The 18,917-nt window shown below is 29.8% G+C and overlaps 1 protein-coding gene across 1 annotated transcript in view; it reads left to right on the forward strand.

Annotated features, from left to right (window-relative positions):
- LOC117170634 overlaps positions 1 to 18,917 on the forward strand; it is a 429,481-nt gene that overhangs the window by 325,463 nt on the left and 85,101 nt on the right. Inside the window, exon 6 of the mRNA XM_033357538.1 lies at positions 12,090 to 12,277. Coding sequence (XP_033213429.1) covers positions 12,090 to 12,277 — 188 coding nt within the window. The remainder of the gene's footprint in view (positions 1 to 12,089; positions 12,278 to 18,917) is intronic.

An 18,917-nucleotide genomic window follows, 5' to 3' on the forward strand; every position in this document is an offset into this window, starting at 1 on the left:
TTTTAACGGAACCGTGTCAAGTACCTGAAGCGATGCATCAATATTAACGAATTTGTCTAAAATTTAAAGGACATTTTTTGTATTAGCATAAGAATCCCAAAAAAGAAATAACGATTCTAAAAAAAAAGAAATGAGCACCACCTTAGCAGATATATTTATATAATAACACAAAGCACTAGCAACTAGACGCCAGTGAAAGGCGTCAATGAATTCAAAAAAACTGAAGGGACTGACGCCGTGAGTCATAAGTCAAATTATCTGAACCGATTCGAGTTGTAAACGAATTGAAAATACCTGAATCTACTCAGCACGTGAATCTTCATTCGAATTTTCCGAATAGGGTCAAGCTTTAATCGAATAGACAAATTAGAATCCATTCACCGCGTAAGTGATGAGTTGAATTTTCCGAACTGAGTCAATCTGTAATCGAATTAACTCAGACCACAAATTATAAGTCGCATTTTTCAAACAGACTCGAACTGTAATTAAATCTTACAAATCCGATTCGACGCTCAACGCGAGTCATGAATCGAATTTATCAAACTGACTCAAACTGTGATCGAATAAAAAAAATCCGAATCGACTCGGCAATTCATATTAACTTGAATTTCATTGAATCAATTAATAAATCGATTTTTAGGATCGACATATTGAAAGAACATCAATCTAAAAATTAGTTTATAAAATTAGAAAGAATATAAGCAAAATCAATTTCAATGCATTTCGAAAGAGGCAGCAATACATATTCTTTCAAACTGTGTTTCAGTCAAAATTCTTCTTCTAATAATAGTTTTTCATCAATTAGTGTTTTATAAACCTTATAGTATACCGTAATTTTTGATCTAATCTCAGGGAGCAATGTCGCATTTTATTTTTCGAAATATTCTATATAATTCTACTCACTGCATTCCTTTGAAGATAATTTATTTGTTCGAAAAATTGAAAGAAACACAATTTTACTATCAAAATTATTCGAGAATAATTTCAGAGAAAATTTTATAGAATAGAATGAGTAATTGTTAACAAAGATTTAATGAAACTTTTATTTATCGAAAAGGCATAATGCATGATTTACAAGAATATAATTTTTTATTAATATATTATCTACTGTTGCGATTGGCGAATAAAAAATGTTATTTGAATACTTTATTTTTGAGAAAATTGAAGAATAAAATAATATTATTGAAAATATTACACAGCCATTGAGTTGCTTAATCGCTCTTGCGAATCCTCCCTTCCCTTTCGGACAAAGAAAATGCTAATTTTTTCTATTATATCACAGCTTGAGTCGATTCGAAAAATGCATCTTATGTCTCTCGTTCAGAGTCAATTCAAATTTTTTTTTAGTTAATTCTTAACTGAGTCAAATCGGATCGTATTAAAAAATGTGATACTACATCTTAAGTTGCACAGTAAATAATTTTTGCGCACCTTTAAAATCTGAACAATTTCAAGTTTTGAAGAAAATATTTTTTTTTTAATTAATGGTATTTGTAATTGAAATGTTTGTGTAAGTAATTTGGCAAAAAGTCAGTGACAAGACTAATAAATGAGAAAATGGATTTAATATTATTTAATATAATGTATATATTTATTTAAATTTATCCGAACCTCATATTATATTATTTAATTATATTAATATTGTTGCAAACTTATTTCCAAAATGAACAGACTATAAACTATTAAACTCTATAAACAAAGGTACCGTATTCGTGACGCACAGTTTGAGTAAACTCACTTTTTTCCTTCAGCTTGGCGCTCCGAACTTTTGTCTCCTCTATTTTTTTATTAATAATTTGTTTACTGAAAGTAAGGAAAAACTGAAATTTTGTACACAAAAATTTTTTACACTTTAACAACTGATCAGGAAAACTTTATATTGTCTTAAATGAATGTTTAGGAACTCATAAAATACAAATAATTTGTTTATCATTCCATTTATTTGTTATAAACAAAAATAATTTAAGATTTTATACTAACCAGTGTGATAAACAATTTTGATGGCAAAATATAGAATTTGAGATTTTTCCAATTATAATTTTCTTCAATCGCCAGAACGACCTCAGTTATTCCTCAAACTAATGATTATTTTTAAATATTTGATAAAATATAACAATTCAAATTTTTGTAAAAAAATTAGATGATAAAATTCAAAGTTTTGGTCCTTTCGCATAGAAATTTTTTTTTTTTGCACTGAAAATGTTTAAACCTGTTGAACGAATGGCTGCTAGTCACAAAAATATTCAAGAAGTTAACAATAACCGTTGTTATAAATAATTCTCATGGCAAAATATCCAAATGTAAGGTTTTATCAAAAATTTTCTTTTCTTTAATCGCTATAATGGCACAAACAATTTCGAAATGTTGGCAGTTTCACTTGGAAAATTCGTGTTTTCAATCGTAATAGATTGAAAATGAATCACAACACTGCATGTTAAGATTAACTCAATACAAATTCTTTTGACAATAATCCACCTTCTTGGCAATCAAAGAAAATTTAAATTGGATAAAACCTTAAGTTCAAATATTTTGTCACAAGAATTGTTAATAATTGTGGTTATTGTTATCTCTTTCTAATATTTTTGTGACTAGCAGTCATTCGCCCAATGGCTTACAAATTTTCCAGTGCAAAAAAATTTTCTATGCGAAAGGGCCAAAATTTTAAATTTGTTTATCTAATTTGTTAACCAAAATTTTAATTTTCATATCTTATCAAATATTATTAAATATTTATTATTTTAAGGAATAGCTGAAGTCGGTCTGCCAATTGAAGGAAATTATAATTTAAAAATTTTAAATTCTAATATTTTGCCACAATCATTGTTTATCACAGTGGTTAATATAAACTTTTAAATTATTATTTTTGTTAATAAATGTCATACCTACATTAATTTGAAGCACTTTTAGCAAAAAAAATTTTACCGGTAATAAGAGAATTTGTCAATTTGTTCATAAAATTGGTTTATAACAAATGAATGGAAAAATAAACAAATGATTATTATCCTATTAGTCTCTAAACATTCAATTAAGACAATATAAAGTTTGTCTGATCAGTTTTTAGAGCGTAAAAATTGTTATGTAAAAATTTTTGTTTTTCCATACTTTGAGTGTAACAATTATTAATAAAAAATAGAGAAGACAAAAGTTCGGAAATTGAAGGTGTTTATAATTTAATGATCTTTAATTTTTTTTAAAACATTCAAAATCGCAAGAAGATTGAAGGCTCTGGACATTTTTAAATGAAAAAAATGCATTCCCTCCAACTGTGCGTCATGAGCACAGTACGTTTGTTTGTAGAGTTTAATAGCTTATAGTCTGTTTATTTTAGAAATGAGGTTACAATTACCATTACTTTTTAAAAATATTTCCTTCAAAACTTGAAATTGTTAAGATTTTAAAGGTACTAAGATTATTTACTTTGCAACTTAAGTTGCAGGCTTACATATTTTAATTATTATTATATTTATATTGGATATAAGTGATAAATTTTTTATTAATTTTTCTGATCATGTATATGCTTCAAATATTTTTGTCATTGAGCTATTAAATATTATTAATTTTTTCATTAGCTCTATCAAAAATTTCTACAAGAAATAATTTTGTTCAACTAGAACAAATAATAAAATCAATAATATCAGCAAAATAAATCATAGAAATATGAAGTTCGAACTGCTTTCAAGATAAATCTCAAAATAAAATTTTATTCATAATAAACTACATATTTTCATGACTTTTTCTTTTTTGAAATAATTATTAATAGTTAATATTATTTTCTCATATATTTTTTCTTGTTTATTTGCAAACAGCATCAAGTTTTTAATTATTTTTGCTTTTTCTTAATGCAATTCAATGAAAATGTCAGACCTACTTTTTGTGGCGCCATCTGTTCGATTATTTTGACCGACATTTCCCCTTCGGGTGGTAAGAAAACTACTACTACAAACACATATAAGGTCGAGGCAGAGGGCTTCTGCAAACATACAAATTAAAAGAAATAATAAAATTTCGGCGACTTTGGTAAAAATTCAGAAAATCAGTTTCGTCAGAAGCTATAACTTTCCAAATTTATATTTGTTTAAGGATTCATGATCGACTCATTTCAACCCAATGAAAAAAGTTAAAATAGAATTATTGAATACTTGCTGTTCTTCTTTTTTTAAATTAGGCCTCATTAATTGATTAAAAAAATTTTAGGTAATTATGTTTAACTGTAATGTACGTAAAACATAAATTAACTACATTAACTGAAAAATCAGTGAAACATGATTATTTAGAACTGACGAAAGACGATTCATAAAAATAATTTTGCCTTTTAGATATACATATTCATATAAAATTGGTAAAAAATGTCAAAAGTTGATTAATCCGATTGAGAAAAATGCTTGTTAAAGTTACAATTCAAGTGACCAATACTTTTTGGTCCGCAAATCCTGCACGGGGAATTATGTCAGTCGTCTAAAGGCGATTGGTGTCACGTTGATTTAAAAAACGGCGCATTGTATTCATTATCGGCTTGCTGACATTCGCGAGTACTTCCAATTTATTTTCCGGTGGACAATGGAAAATAGTAACTATTCTCAAAGGATAAATGCGTGCCCTTCATGTCAGATCTTGCTTTTCGGTTTGTTCCACATCTGTCTGTCCTTGTTGAAGCATTAAATCTCCCCTCGTTTTTTACTTGAAAAAATATAACGAGATTTTGCATGAGTTAAACTACGTCCCACGCTTTTATTAGCCATCTAGTACAGGTTTATATATTGTAAAGTTAACTTTATTTATATCTGTTTTTAAGTGTTGCTATTACATACTTTGAACGCTAATAATTTCTGAAAATTTAAATGGTGCTTCAGAAAGCATAATTATTTTAATATATGAGAATTGTAGTCATTTCAGGGCTAGCGACCACGTTTTAAAAAAATCCATACATGACCGAATTTTTATGAAAGTCAGTCAAATTAGTTTTTTTGTTAGCAAAGACAAGTTAGGGTTAAAATTTTGAAAATTTAATTTTGTAGTACAAAATACTCTGAGAACTCGAAATTTGTTGAGTATCCAAATATTTTGAGCACTCGAGTACTACGAGCTTTTCGAAAAGATCAAGTTCGAACTCGAATCGACTGGAAACCTGACAAACTCGTTATAATATATCTTAGGGCCAAGGTCTTGCAAATGGATTCAATAGTGCAAGAAACGTAAATCGAATTTCTTTTCCACTGCAATCAACTCGATAAAAGTGTAATAAGGGAGTAAATTTTCCGCGAGAAGAAAACTTTTCCCATTGCATTAACTTCAAGGAAAGAATATTGCTTCGTACATCAGGTAGACATTCATCTTTTGAGTCTATCTTTTATTTCAACAAGACCAGTTTCCTTTGAATGGAAGTTTTATGTTTTGAGATCTTTTCCTGATCAATTATTTATCAGCCGGAAGGCAAAGACTGTTTAATGCAATACTTGCAGACCGAAGGAATGATTAAAGGGGCGTAGTCCTGAAAATCTATTACACGGATGCAGAAGACAAACGTTATTACTGGGGTTGGACCATTAAACAAAGGCCATCTGCAGAATTGCACTTCTTCATTGAAGTTAAACAGTAGGTTGTGCTTTCGCATAGATTGATATTTCCCAGATCGTGATATCTTTTTTAAGTTAAAACCAACACGCTTATGCAGTTCAGTCATGAAATAAATTAAAAAGTTGGGTCGACTTATAAATTATGTGAAAGCTATACCAACATACAATGAATATTATCAAAGTTAAAACAACTGAGTGCTCAGTAATTGCGTTATTTCCTGGCCTACTTTAATTTTTCCAACCAACATTTAGTTAGATTAAAAAGATCTTGGAGAGCGGTGTTATTTGTCTGAGTGTTATAATTATTAATAATTAAAACATTGAGTGAGCTATTTCAATTATTTATTAACCAAAATTTATATATTTTTATAATTTTGTTCGTCGTAGGGTTTCTCTTATAATTTCGGCTGGGCTTCTTGAGAGTAAGGTGAAAAGATGTGTGTGGATAAATAAATTTTCAACTAAATCTTCTATAATGAGTTGCGTGTTATTTTTTACAGTTGAAATGCGTGACATTATGCATCTTTAGAAAGGAGCATATTGTAGAAAAACTTTTCTAACATTTATTTATTCAAACAAATTTTTTTCTAATGTTTGGCTTTTAAAGGCTGTCATTCAGTCAGAAAAATTTCCATTCAACTACAAATGGTTATAATCTAGATAAAATGATTTGATTTTGATCGAGGTTTCAGATTGATCTAGATCAGTTGACTTTTTTTTCTCTAAACATTTTATAATGAAATACAGAATGAAGCCATTTTAAAATAGTTAGGTTTAAATTGTTTAGCAGAATTAATTGTAATTACCAAATAAGTTTTCTTTTGCGACGATAGATCGCAGTTGGGCAAAAGCTGTGTATTAATGAAACAAACCCAATGAACAAATGCACTATTTTGACATTTTTCAGAAGGTAAAATACGTACTTTCAGTAATGTTGAGTTGTATTTGTGGTAGTGCTATTTGCTCATAATTTTCCTTATCCAAAGTGATCTGAACGATGACCTTCTTTCTTTTATACTCTAAAGAACACAATCTTAAATTATTTGAAGTTTAATTTACAAATTTATTATTCGACTGTTTCTCAGTAGATAATTTTTTGATCAGGGTCAACCATAGACAATCATTTTTGTTAAACAGAATCGAATATAAATTTCTTACTAATGGTCTTCTGCTTCTTTATTGTGCTTTTTTATTATTATTACTCATTATTTAAACGAATGAAATAAAAAAGTCATGAGTTGCCCATTTTCCAGCAAATATATTTAATTTTTTCAGTATAATGATCTGAAAGTATATTACCAAGGGGTTCTTCTTGCCATTAGTTTTTCAGACGCATCAATAATTTACAACTTTCTAATGCAATTTAATTAAGAAATGTATATTCAAGAATTTACTTTCAGATAATTATATAGAAAAAATTAAAGGTTTCTGTTGACAATGGATAAATAGTGACTTTGAGGACTTCACTGGTTTAAATAATGAATGGTAGTTGTCGAAAAAGCATCATAAATAGCAAGAGACCAGTATTAAAATATTGTTAGTCCACTCTGCTGAATAAAAGAAAATTATATATTAATGAGAGGCCAAACGAAGCATTTGTTTAAACCAAATTGTATGAAGCAAATTGTTTGAACAATACACAATCATTTCATAACTATAAACTATTACAGCAGAAAGCTTTGATAACAAATGAACAGTTGGTTCAATTCAAAATACGTATCTTACCTACTGAAAAATGGGAAAATAGTGCATCCGTTTATTGAGTTCCTTTAAATAACAAGAAATTTTCTTATTCAAGATGAGGTGAGACTTGAATAATCATTTTTTTTAATAATATATAATTTTCACTTTAAGATAGGTATATAATTTTATATTCACTTCTGTATTTACGTCAATATTTCTAATCCATTCTGTCCACAACTATTAACTACCTGTTAACTATCGGCAGAACTTTAGCAATTAAATCTAAATTGAATTTGAATCGCCAAGTAGAAAAGAGGTTAACATAAAGAAGTCGAATGTAATTCTGTCGAAAGACCAATATTTATTTATTAACTTTAAAACAAATTTTAATGATCAGTTATAAAACTTTCTCGGCGAAGCATCAATCTTACTGCAAAGTTTCTTTTGTATGAACTTGAAAACTATTTAATTTAAGTTGCTTTTAATTGTCAGAAGTTTTTTGCTAAAAAGTTTTCTATAAAAATTGCACTTTTGTCAGTAGTATTTTAAACCCTGAATGTGTATTAAAGATAAGTAAGAATCGAGATCTCCAATTGAAGTGAAATGGAAACGTTAAATGCTGATTGAATGTACATTGCAGAGCCTTTCGATGTTATCAAAATAAATGTCGATTTTTTACGTAAAGGATTAAAGAATATAAATCGCAGTCATACTGTATTCAATGATTAATGTAATATGTAGTTTAATGGTTAAATGGCATTTTTCAGGATTCTTTTATTAAGATTTGAAAGGCTGTTCAGATGTTGTAATTCCACATTCCTATTACAGTAAAAGAATATAGATGTCTTTGTATGAACCAGATATAATGAATTTTAGAAAATAAACATGTAATTTGTAAAAGGGACATAGATATTTTCACACACGCTTTAGATCTAGAAAAATATAAAAGTACATAGCTATTTATTATAAATTGTTTGAATGCTTTATATCGAAGGTTTTGTATTTATATTATTGTATTATCTTGTTTAAACCATATTTGTAAAATATAACCAATACACTGATGAAAATTGTGATTTCCTTGAAAATTATTTCAGACTAAATGATTTTTCCTTCATTCTGACCTTCAATGATTGACGAAGTATTTTCTTCATTAAATTCTTTCTTTAAACAATTATACTTGATTTATAAGCAGCCATAATAAATTTTCGTTATACGATTAGAAACTGAGGCTGCTGAAACGAAACACGGAGAGTGGAACTCGCTCGCACTCAAGTTGGATTAGCTCACCACTTGTACAAGCTGTCGAGTCACGACAGCTTATTTTTTTCCCAGGGAGTTAGAAAATCCTACTGATATAGTCTTTTCATTTATCTATCCCTAACAAATGGACTATCGTTCTAAAGGAAAGATATGCTTGTCTTTGTTAAAGTCCTGAACCTTCGAAATATTGCTTCGGAGCTTTGAGATATTGCAAAGTAGCTGAGATAACTTTTTTCAATTGAGTATCATGGGACTTCGAAATTTTTCTTACTTTTAAATTTACTGAGAATTTATTACACCGATTTTCGGATCAATGTTAACCAGGGAACATTTTAGGTAAAATTTGAAATTGTCCAACTTTCATTTCATACAATAAAATAAAGTCCTTTTGTTACTGAAAATCTAGAGTGAAAAAAGCAAGTAATTCATTAGTGCAAGTGTAACTTTTTTTACTTAGTGACATAAAAATAGTCGCTGCGCGGTATTTTAAGTTTTGTTTCGAGCATGTAATTTCATTACATACTTCTTAAAAGAATGACTTCATACATAAAATTTGTGATGTCAACCATTGATTTTTTATTAATAATATACTTAATATAAATATAACTATAATAAAAATTAACAAAAATAATTTTCTTGGTTTTTGGCGAGAAGACAGTCGATGTTGGATATGAATGGGGTAAAAAGATACTTAGACCTTTAGATAATTTATAAAAAGCATGGATTCCGAACTAATCCAATTTTCTCCAGCATCAACTTCCCAAAATCAACGAACTTTTATTAAATGATCTAATCTCGTTGATCTTGTTAATAATTCTATATTATGTTACTGTGACTTTGCAACCTTATGTAACTGTCTACAATTTAGTTTTAGAAGTTTCTATATGCACCGAAAAAATTCCGCTATTTGTACCGAAAAAATCGGACTTCTTAACCCATTAACGACCAAAGCTATAAATTTTATAACATGAGTTTAAACGCAAAATTTATAGGTATATCAAAACAATAAATAGACCAAAAGTACTGATCCTCATGTTTTTGGGTGAGCTAAATTCGAATCCGTCGTCAAAATTTGAATATTTTGACTTCAAAATTAAATATGGCGGTTTTTGCATACAAACATAGTGCAAAATGTTTGATTTTTTATTTTTATAATTTTTTTAGAGATAAAACGCGTTAATATCTTTAAATTTCTTCAACCATCAGTGCACAAAATTCTTAAACTTCAACAAAAAAATTATATTCATATGTTTTTTCTTCCAAAATGGTGGACAAAATCTAAAAATGTTCCAAAAACTGTTTTTTTCCATCATCGTTATTTTACTCAAAAACTTCAAAGTTAAACAAAAAGTTCCATAGATTAAAAATGTCTTGAAATTAACCATAGAATACTATGAAAGTTTTTTAGATTTTTTAGAGAAAATTTTTGATTTTTCAAAAAATCCAAAATATGAAATTTACAAAAAAAATTTTCAAAAAATCTGAAAAAATTCAAGAATATTCTTTGACTAATTTAACACATTTTTATTCTTGGAAATTTGTGCCACAGCCTATAGATTTTGGGAAATAATTGATCAAACTTCATGCGAATTCTTTTCATGCGCGAATTCTTTTTGCATGAAGTTTGATCAAATATTTCCCAAAATCTATAGGATTTGGTACAAATTTTCCAAGCATGAAAATGCCTTAGAATTAGTCATAGAATATTCTTGAATTTTTTCAGATTTTTTGAAAAATCAAAATTTTTTTCTAAAAATTCTAAAAAAAATGTATGGTGTTCTATGGTTAATTTCATGACATTTTTATCCCATGGAACTTTCTTTTGAACTTTCAAGTTTCTAAGAAAAATAAAGATGTTGGAAAAAAAACAAGTTTTTGGAAAAATTTTGCATTTTGTCCGTTATTTTGGAAGAAAAAAAACACACACAAACACACACACACGCACACACACACACACACACACACACACACACACACACACACACACACACACACACACACACACACACACACACACGCACACACACACACACACACACACACACACACACACACATACACACACACACACACACACACACACACATATATATAAATTTTTTGTTAAAGTTTAAGAATTTTGTACACCGATGATTGAAGAAATTTTGCGGTCAAACTTTTTAGCATAAAATAGATTCATAACGCAAAATAATTTCTAAAAAATGCCTCTATGTATGTAACTAAAAACAAATTTTTGAAGATTTAATTATTTCTAATGAAAGTTTTTAAACTTAAAATTTTCCAAGTTGAAAGCTTTAAAATGAAAATCCTAAAAACTGAGCTCATCGATCAAAATTTTTTGACTACTGAAACAATTATTAACGTCTGTCAAAAAAAAAAAGAAATAAGATCTGTGAAAGAGGTGAACTGAATGACATTCAATCGTTGATTTTTTAATGTACAGATATTTATTTATTTATTAAAAAGAAATATATCGTGAAATTTAATTTAGCAGAAACAAATTCAACAGTTTTGAATAGAAAAAAAAAAATCTTGGACTTATCTCTTCCACTCGATTGGCTTTATCCAACAAATTTTATATACAACTCTTAACAATCAGAATCTCTTCGCGAGAATGAACCACTGACTGGAATATCAGTTTAATGACCGGATAAGAGATGGTCAAAAGGTTTCTGCCTTTTTTATCCAAAATTATTGAAAGCCCATACAAACCGTTTCTCAGCTGGAAATAACACGAACTGACGCATGAATTACGACGAAGTAGGTGAAGTCGGTTTTGTCCAGCCGACCAGTTAGTCAGCCGGCCAGCTTAGCTAACCGAATCTATTATTTTGAGTTGGCTGCACAGAGGTATATTTACCGAGTGATTTGTATGCTTCTTTTTCATTAAAAGATTTTGATGCTACAGCATTAAATAGAGGTAAAAGTTCCGTTAAATGATCACGATTACGTCATCCATATGATTCTTCCTACGCCTTTTTATTTAAATAAGCGCTTCTTTCTAGTTGCTTGATTATCCTCTAACATTTACTTATGGACCTTATTCAGATTTTTAGATCTTGAATCTCATTAAATAAAAAAAATGATTTCTCTGTGTAATTTATTTAATTGAAAATTTGGTTTTACTCAACTAAAACTTCATAATCACATATGTATGTATGATGAAGCTTTTAGTCCTGAAAGAATAATAGTCAAGAATCACTAATTCTATTTACACTCTATTGTGTTAAACAATTATTTTCCTTTCCATTCACCATCTGGTGTTACTTGTTTGCATTTGGCTGACGGGAACGGTCAAGGCAAGGAGAGATACTGCCACTCTAGGATGCATAAAGTGTAAATAGAGATTCTCAATTATTCCAGGTAGTGCCATAAACCAAAACCCAAACCCCCAGCTAGCACAAATATATTAAAAAATTTGCGTATATATTTCTGCATTGCAGAAATGTTCTCTACCAATTTGTAGGTATTTAATTGAATTTATAATACCCGTGAAAATAAGATTCCATTAATTTACGAGGAAATAGATAATCATGTATTTTTAATTATATCTTTATTCGTTTTTTTTAATAGTGGCCCCGCTGACGATGAATATTCGAAACAACAAACGTGGCCAAGCCGTTCGAGGATCTCAGGTTTTGTTAGAATGCTCTGTTGGTGCTGCGAGGCCTGCTGCCAATGTCACATGGTACAATGCAACAACCCCTGTGAGAAACGACAGTAAACGACTCGATATGCTTGAAACAAAAATAATTGAAAGTGTAAGTAAACTTTGAACTTCCCCTCAACAAAATCTTATTTTTACGGCTTATTGTATTTTATTATTTTATAATATATCAAGCTAATACTCGGCTGATACTCTAAGTATTTTAACAATAAGTAGAGCTCAATTCAACTATAGTACTTACCATTTTCAGTGAAATGCTAGAATTTTTTATCAGGTTTATTATGAAGAAGTAAATTATGAGCTTGAAATAAAACATTAATTTATGGAAACGAAAAAGGTAATTAGATGTTAAATAATTTACCAAAAGTTTAGCTCAATCAAGCTTTATATTAATCTATTAAAATCATTTGTTCTATTGCAATATTCGTGATTTAAACAACAAATTTTATTTTAATGAGGAATAAAAACTCTGAATGCGACTCTTAAGGTTTTATTTTTAACTTTAGAGACTCAGTTTCAATCGCGAAATGTCTCCCACCATTTTACGGATTGAAATCTTATTTCTAATTAGAATTATCGAGTTTCGTTCTAGCAAATCGTGGCCAAGCTCTAAAAAATAGTTAAAAAATATATTGAATACCCATAAAAGAAAAACAAATCTGCAACGCAGAACCAGATGGAATATTATAAATAAGCTATTAGATACCTAATAACTTATCTACAATATTCCATTCCTTGTGTTTAAAATAATTAATGCTACAGATAATAATTCCTGGTAGCCATTTCTTTCTTATTCGCATTTTGTTCTGCATAGCAGATTTGTTTTTATCTTATGGATATTCAGTATATCTTTTATTTATATTTATATATTATATTATATTTTATATATATATACACTTTGTCTAAGTAAATATTTCTTGTTGCAAGACAATGTTTCTTGATTGATGAAAATATAGTATTGTCCGTATTCGTACCGTAATTTCCAGATTCTTAGGGTACATTTTTAATTATTATTATCTGGAGAGTTGCAAAAATACTATATGCCAAAACACTTCGTCGAATAGTACGTACATGATTGTTAATATTTCTTTTATTTGTGTTAGTACTTAAAGTTATAAATTCACCAAATAAATTCAAAGACAAACACAAATAATAACTGAGGGTTCAGTAAAGTTGCGGTTCAAATAAAAGTTAGTATTATTTGGAACTTGAGTTCCAATAGATACTTGTTGAGAGCCAAAAGCGTTTCTTTAGAGCGCACTTAAAAAGAAAATGGAGGTACATTCACAAACCAACCGCTTGCAAAGAACGGCTGGTAAATCAGGGATCAATTAACAGTTATCGGTCGATAACTTGAGACGAAAAGTTTCTTGCATATGAATATGCCTTTATGTTTACAATTTTGCTAAATAAAGTACAAATGATATTTATTAAGTCATTATATCTATTTTAATTGCGGTAATTTTTTGTAGTTTAATTATGTTCATTAAGTTTTGTCCAGCAGAGTTCGATTAAATGCGTTCTTTAAAGTAAAAATTATGTTATTAATTAGTCAAAATGTGCAGCTCCTTTGGAACCAAACATGGGTTGTAATGGTAAGCCCACTTTTTTTCTGTGAATAACAGGATGTTTAAGAAATAAAGTATATTTCAATAAAAGAAGTTTGATTGAAAAGAATAAATCAATTACAGTCAACATAAAAATAAACATAATCAGTTATTATATTTGCATGCACGTCAAATTTTTTCTTCTCTTCTTTTGCTTCTGCAAACGTAAATTTAATTTTCGTTCGCAAATAAACTTGACTGTTTATTAAGCTAATTCATTAATAACTGCAATAATTAATCCCTGCTAAACAAATTTCAATCTTTGGCATATCCCTACGATATCTCAGCAGTTGATGGGATATCCTAAAAAATGTTCCAAGGGATATTCCAAGCATATCGACATTTTCACCCCGTATGATATCCATAAAATGTACTGTACAGGATATATATAAATTTTGGTACTGAAATACAATTCTTCTAGAATCCATAGTAATTAAAATATGTAGAATGTCTGAAAACAAAGATTTACAAACATTTGTTTCTTTCGAGTTATATTTCAGTATCATTATTAAAACATTGGTACCGCAAGTCATTTTTATAAGCAATAACAGCCAACTTACCATAAAAACATCACTTTCTTAAAATTTCCCAGTTGGCTATTATTGTATGTATATCCTCTGAAATGCGCATTTGGGAAATCGCACTTTTCACGATGAGTATAACGGAAAATCAGTTTTTACAAGAAAAAAACAATCAAATTAACGTGTAAAGTGTTGCTTCGCATGATATAAATGCGAATAGATCATAACCCGGAACGAATATTCGAGAAAATGTTGACATTTGTTAGAGCGACACTTATTTTTATGTGATAGTTTTTGCAAACTGATAGTCATCGTGGAAAATAGCCGGAAGTGACTTTAGAGGGGACTCTACTATTATGAGACTTTATAATGTTCTACTTTATACAAAACATACATATAATAGGTAGCAAATATATCTAAATTTCTAGGAATACACCAAATTATATAATTAAGATATAATGGGGATATTCTAAGAAACAAATGGGATATCTCGTCGAAATCTCACCTTTTGAGTATTTTCTCTTTTTATATCACTCCTTTAATTGAACCATACATCAATTTTTTAATTTTGTACTGTTTGTATTTGACTTCTTTGTGATTTCTCAACTTTGATCACATTCAGAATAAATAAATAAAATATATAAAACCATATGATTAACTCAAATAGTTCTTTTACGAGTAGTGCTTTTTGTGATTAGAAAGATATGGTGCAAAAATATTTCTATAAGGTCGTTGGTTTCAAGAAAATGATGCGTTCATTCGACTCAAAACGGCACAAATAAATACATCAATATTGTGAAAATTCCAATGAGAGCAGGATGAGCGGACAAACCCTCTGGTCCATTGACTTTAGACGTATCTTTGCCAAGCACAATGTCAGGTATCTCACGTTCCTCGTAACATATAAATTCTTGGGACATTTTACGCTTCAGGGGTCCTTTGACGAATAACTCTAATATTGTCATTGTATGAACAGATAATATGTATCTAGGGTCATCTCCATTTTAAGAACCAATCATACAGTTTATTGTGCATCAAAATAATATGAAATTTATGCCGCTAGATAAATTTTAAAAAATCGATTCTTCTTATACAGTATCTCTCACATTTCATTTTCATGTCTGTATAAAATCTCCTACAGTTGAAAAGTTTTTCCTTCAAAATCATGCAAAGAGGTCCAGGTAAGGGTGTCACAATAAATTAGCCTCAAAATATATTATTCCCTCATACAATAAAGAAATACGTATTTCATAATTCAGCAGAAAAAAATGTATCTTAGGAATTAAGGATTATTGAAGTCAAACTACCAATTGTCAAAATCTATCGAAAACTCACGATGTTTTTTAATGGTGTATTTTTCAATTGATTTCATACATTTGGATATATATTTCCGTTCATGATGGAGAAATCCCTGGCTTATCTCATGATCGTTAGAGGATGAACAAATTTAAAAAAATGACTGAATGGTGGCTATTTTTCTGAAAATATAAAAACTGGATCATCTCAAGAAGTCCACCTTTTAGAGTTTTTATTTAACTGTAAAATATAGCTGACACAATGTTCACTGAATTCTTTTCTGAAAGCATATGACGCAATTTCTCTACTACAACATTAGCCCACAATCCTGTGAATCCACTCTAAATACCATCTATAGACACAAAGGACGTGCTTCCACGAACCTGCACCGTTAGTTCGATGTACGCTAAAGCTTGATTGCGGAACATAACAATATATGCACACTGGAAGACAAAGCGAGAAACTTTCTGCAAATTCTGTTCATCTCAGTAACTAACAAACGATGCAGAAAAGGATTACTGATGCGTTGATTTCAGTTGATCCATACGATGTATTACGAAAACATGAAAAACCAATAGACGAAAGAGAAACTGGATCAAGTATATAGCTCGTAATTATCCATTTAGCTGCAAGGCTAAATCCACAGATCGCTGAGAGTCGGCAGAATATTATAACAAATCAGTGCTGAGTGTGGTCGGTTTATCAAGCTTACCTCACCACGATATTCCGATTATGGATTTGTATTCCTAGTATGTGCCTCTCGTATTCCCCGGAGCATAATTAGCTTTGTTTGCTAAGTGTCTGATTACCTGAAGGCCAACACAACGTTCCGGCCAGGCAACGCGAAATGAGCATATTCTAGAATTTACCTATTACTTGCTAATTACATGTGAACAGAATAGCAATAGTACCCAACAAAGCGTGAGACATCAAGAAAAATTTAACTAACCACACTCGTCAAACAAAACTCGCGGGTATGCAACATCTGCTGCGATTCTGAGTGGAACTGGAATTTACCTTTTTGTCATTCCAGGATGCTTCTAGACTTTCTCTTTCTACTTGCCACAAAATGTTATTACCATATAGAATAAATTTTCCCGAGCTTTTTTAACTGCGACAAAGAAAATCACTAGGAGGCGTGACAAGAAAGGAATAATGTTCGTGTGGTACAAATTAACTGTTACAAAGTTATAAGTTATAAAGTTATATCGAAAAAATATATTGTTTTCAGCGCTAACATTTCCGTCCATTTTTATACAACGTATTATTTCTATTTGTATCTGGTCCCCGTTCCCAGAAAAAAACTTAAGGTCCTCTATCTTTTTCCAAATTAATTAAAAATTTTATTTTATTTTCTGAAAAGAAAGAAATTTTGGCTCGACAGTACATATTTAAAGGTGCTAAAACATTTTTTCTCAGTATTTTTGACACTCTGAGCGTTTCTGGAGACAGTTTTCAAATTATGAGTTTCCTTAACAGCAGTTCTCACAATCCGTAAGAAATAGAAACTAGAGATTTTTCATCACATTTATAGGGTATATTTTTGCACTCAAATCGTGCCTCTTCCCCTTCTTCTATAAAAGTGGGGCATGAAAAATAAATTACTGAGGAAGAATACGTTTATAATACAAGGTAAATTAAACGCTTACTATAATTTCTCATTCACTACCAGCTTGCTAAAAAGTCTATGCATAAATAATAAATATAAAACATTCATATTGGCATATATAATTGTTCATTTCAAATTTCATTAAGTAAAAATTTGAAGTCACATTATAAAAACACATATATCTCAATGTTAATAAATCTATTTTATATTCTATTAAATCGCAACAAATACTAAATAAAAACATGGAAAACAATTGCCAACTGCTTATAAAGTTGTGAATGATATTGTGAATTCGCCTCCCCATAACAATTATTCGACTTCGATTATTGGAAATTCACAATTATTTACAATTTTTTTATCCAAAAAATTTATCTGTATATTACTTTTAGAATAAGAATTATTTACAGTTATCGTACATTTTCATTTTTGTATGAAATTCATGAAGTTATCAATAATTCCCTCAAGACGCAATAGGCATTAAAAGCAATTGGAAGGCGTACTTGTAAATTTAAATTAATTGAAAAAAATTCATACTAAAAAAAGTAAATATATTTTTTAACCTGTATAAAAATAAAAATCTGGAACATTCGCTTTTCTTTGGCATAAAAAACTTTGATTTCACAAAAATTAATAGAAATTATCCACTGGAAATTATGCTCAAAAGAAACCGCGATTGTTTAAAAAATATTGAGATCCACGAAAAAAGTGGCACTTGAATTAGGTACTCAAAAAATGTAGGGAAAACACTACAGTTCTGCTATTTATAGAAAAAATAAATTAATACGGAAATTTCAACATAATTTTCAACGAAAATTAATAACCATTCACGGACGAGTTTTTAAATTGTACTTAAACAATTAAACATTCGGTATAATTCACCATGCTCGAATTGAATTGCGTTTTACCAAAATTCCCAATTTTCGATTTCAATTTCGCGATTGCATTAAATCGATTTTAAGTCAATGTTTCTTAAAGTACATAAACAAATTTTATTTCAAATTTGGACTTTTTCATTTCGCTGGAGACGAAAATTTGACCTATAAATCGTGTCACTCGTGTCAGTACCAAGAAAGAAGTAGTTTCTAAGAAGAATTGCACCCGCTCCCAACGAAATCGCGGTAAAATTTCAGCCACAACCACGTCTCACGACCGTGAGATGGGTGAATACAGTCTGTAACGGAATCAAAACGACGATCCGGCAAAAGTTTCGTGCACCCTAAGAACACGGAGCGACCCAAGGACTACCGCCATCTGCATTTTTCCCGCAAGTGTCTTAGCATATTGTTGACACGCAGGGATGCTTCTCAGGCTATTAACGAGTGAAAGCTTGGCACCTTCAAGAGCACCGATTATAAGGACAATTCGTTTAACAGAATATTTCGGGTACAATCGTTGCAACTCCCTTATAAGGTCTCTAAACCTCTCTTTCTTTTCATTCCCCTTTCTATGATGTTTTTGTCAGCTGTTGCCGAAAATTCGGTAACGAGCATGGTTCGCTTCTCGAAGTCAAGAAGAACCATGTCAGGCCTCGAGTGTGCAACAGAAACAGTTGTCGAGAATATAAAGTTCCAGTATATGCGACGCTTCCCATTCTCGACAATATATATATAATTAAAAATTTGTCATAAGAACAACCGCAGGATTTCGCCGGGAGCGGGTGCTAATCTGAAAAATTGCACCCGCTTCCAGCGAAATCGCGGT

This window comes from Belonocnema kinseyi, chromosome 4 (assembly GCF_010883055.1).
Source record: "Belonocnema kinseyi isolate 2016_QV_RU_SX_M_011 chromosome 4, B_treatae_v1, whole genome shotgun sequence".
In the NCBI taxonomy this organism is placed as follows: domain Eukaryota; kingdom Metazoa; phylum Arthropoda; class Insecta; order Hymenoptera; family Cynipidae; genus Belonocnema; species Belonocnema kinseyi.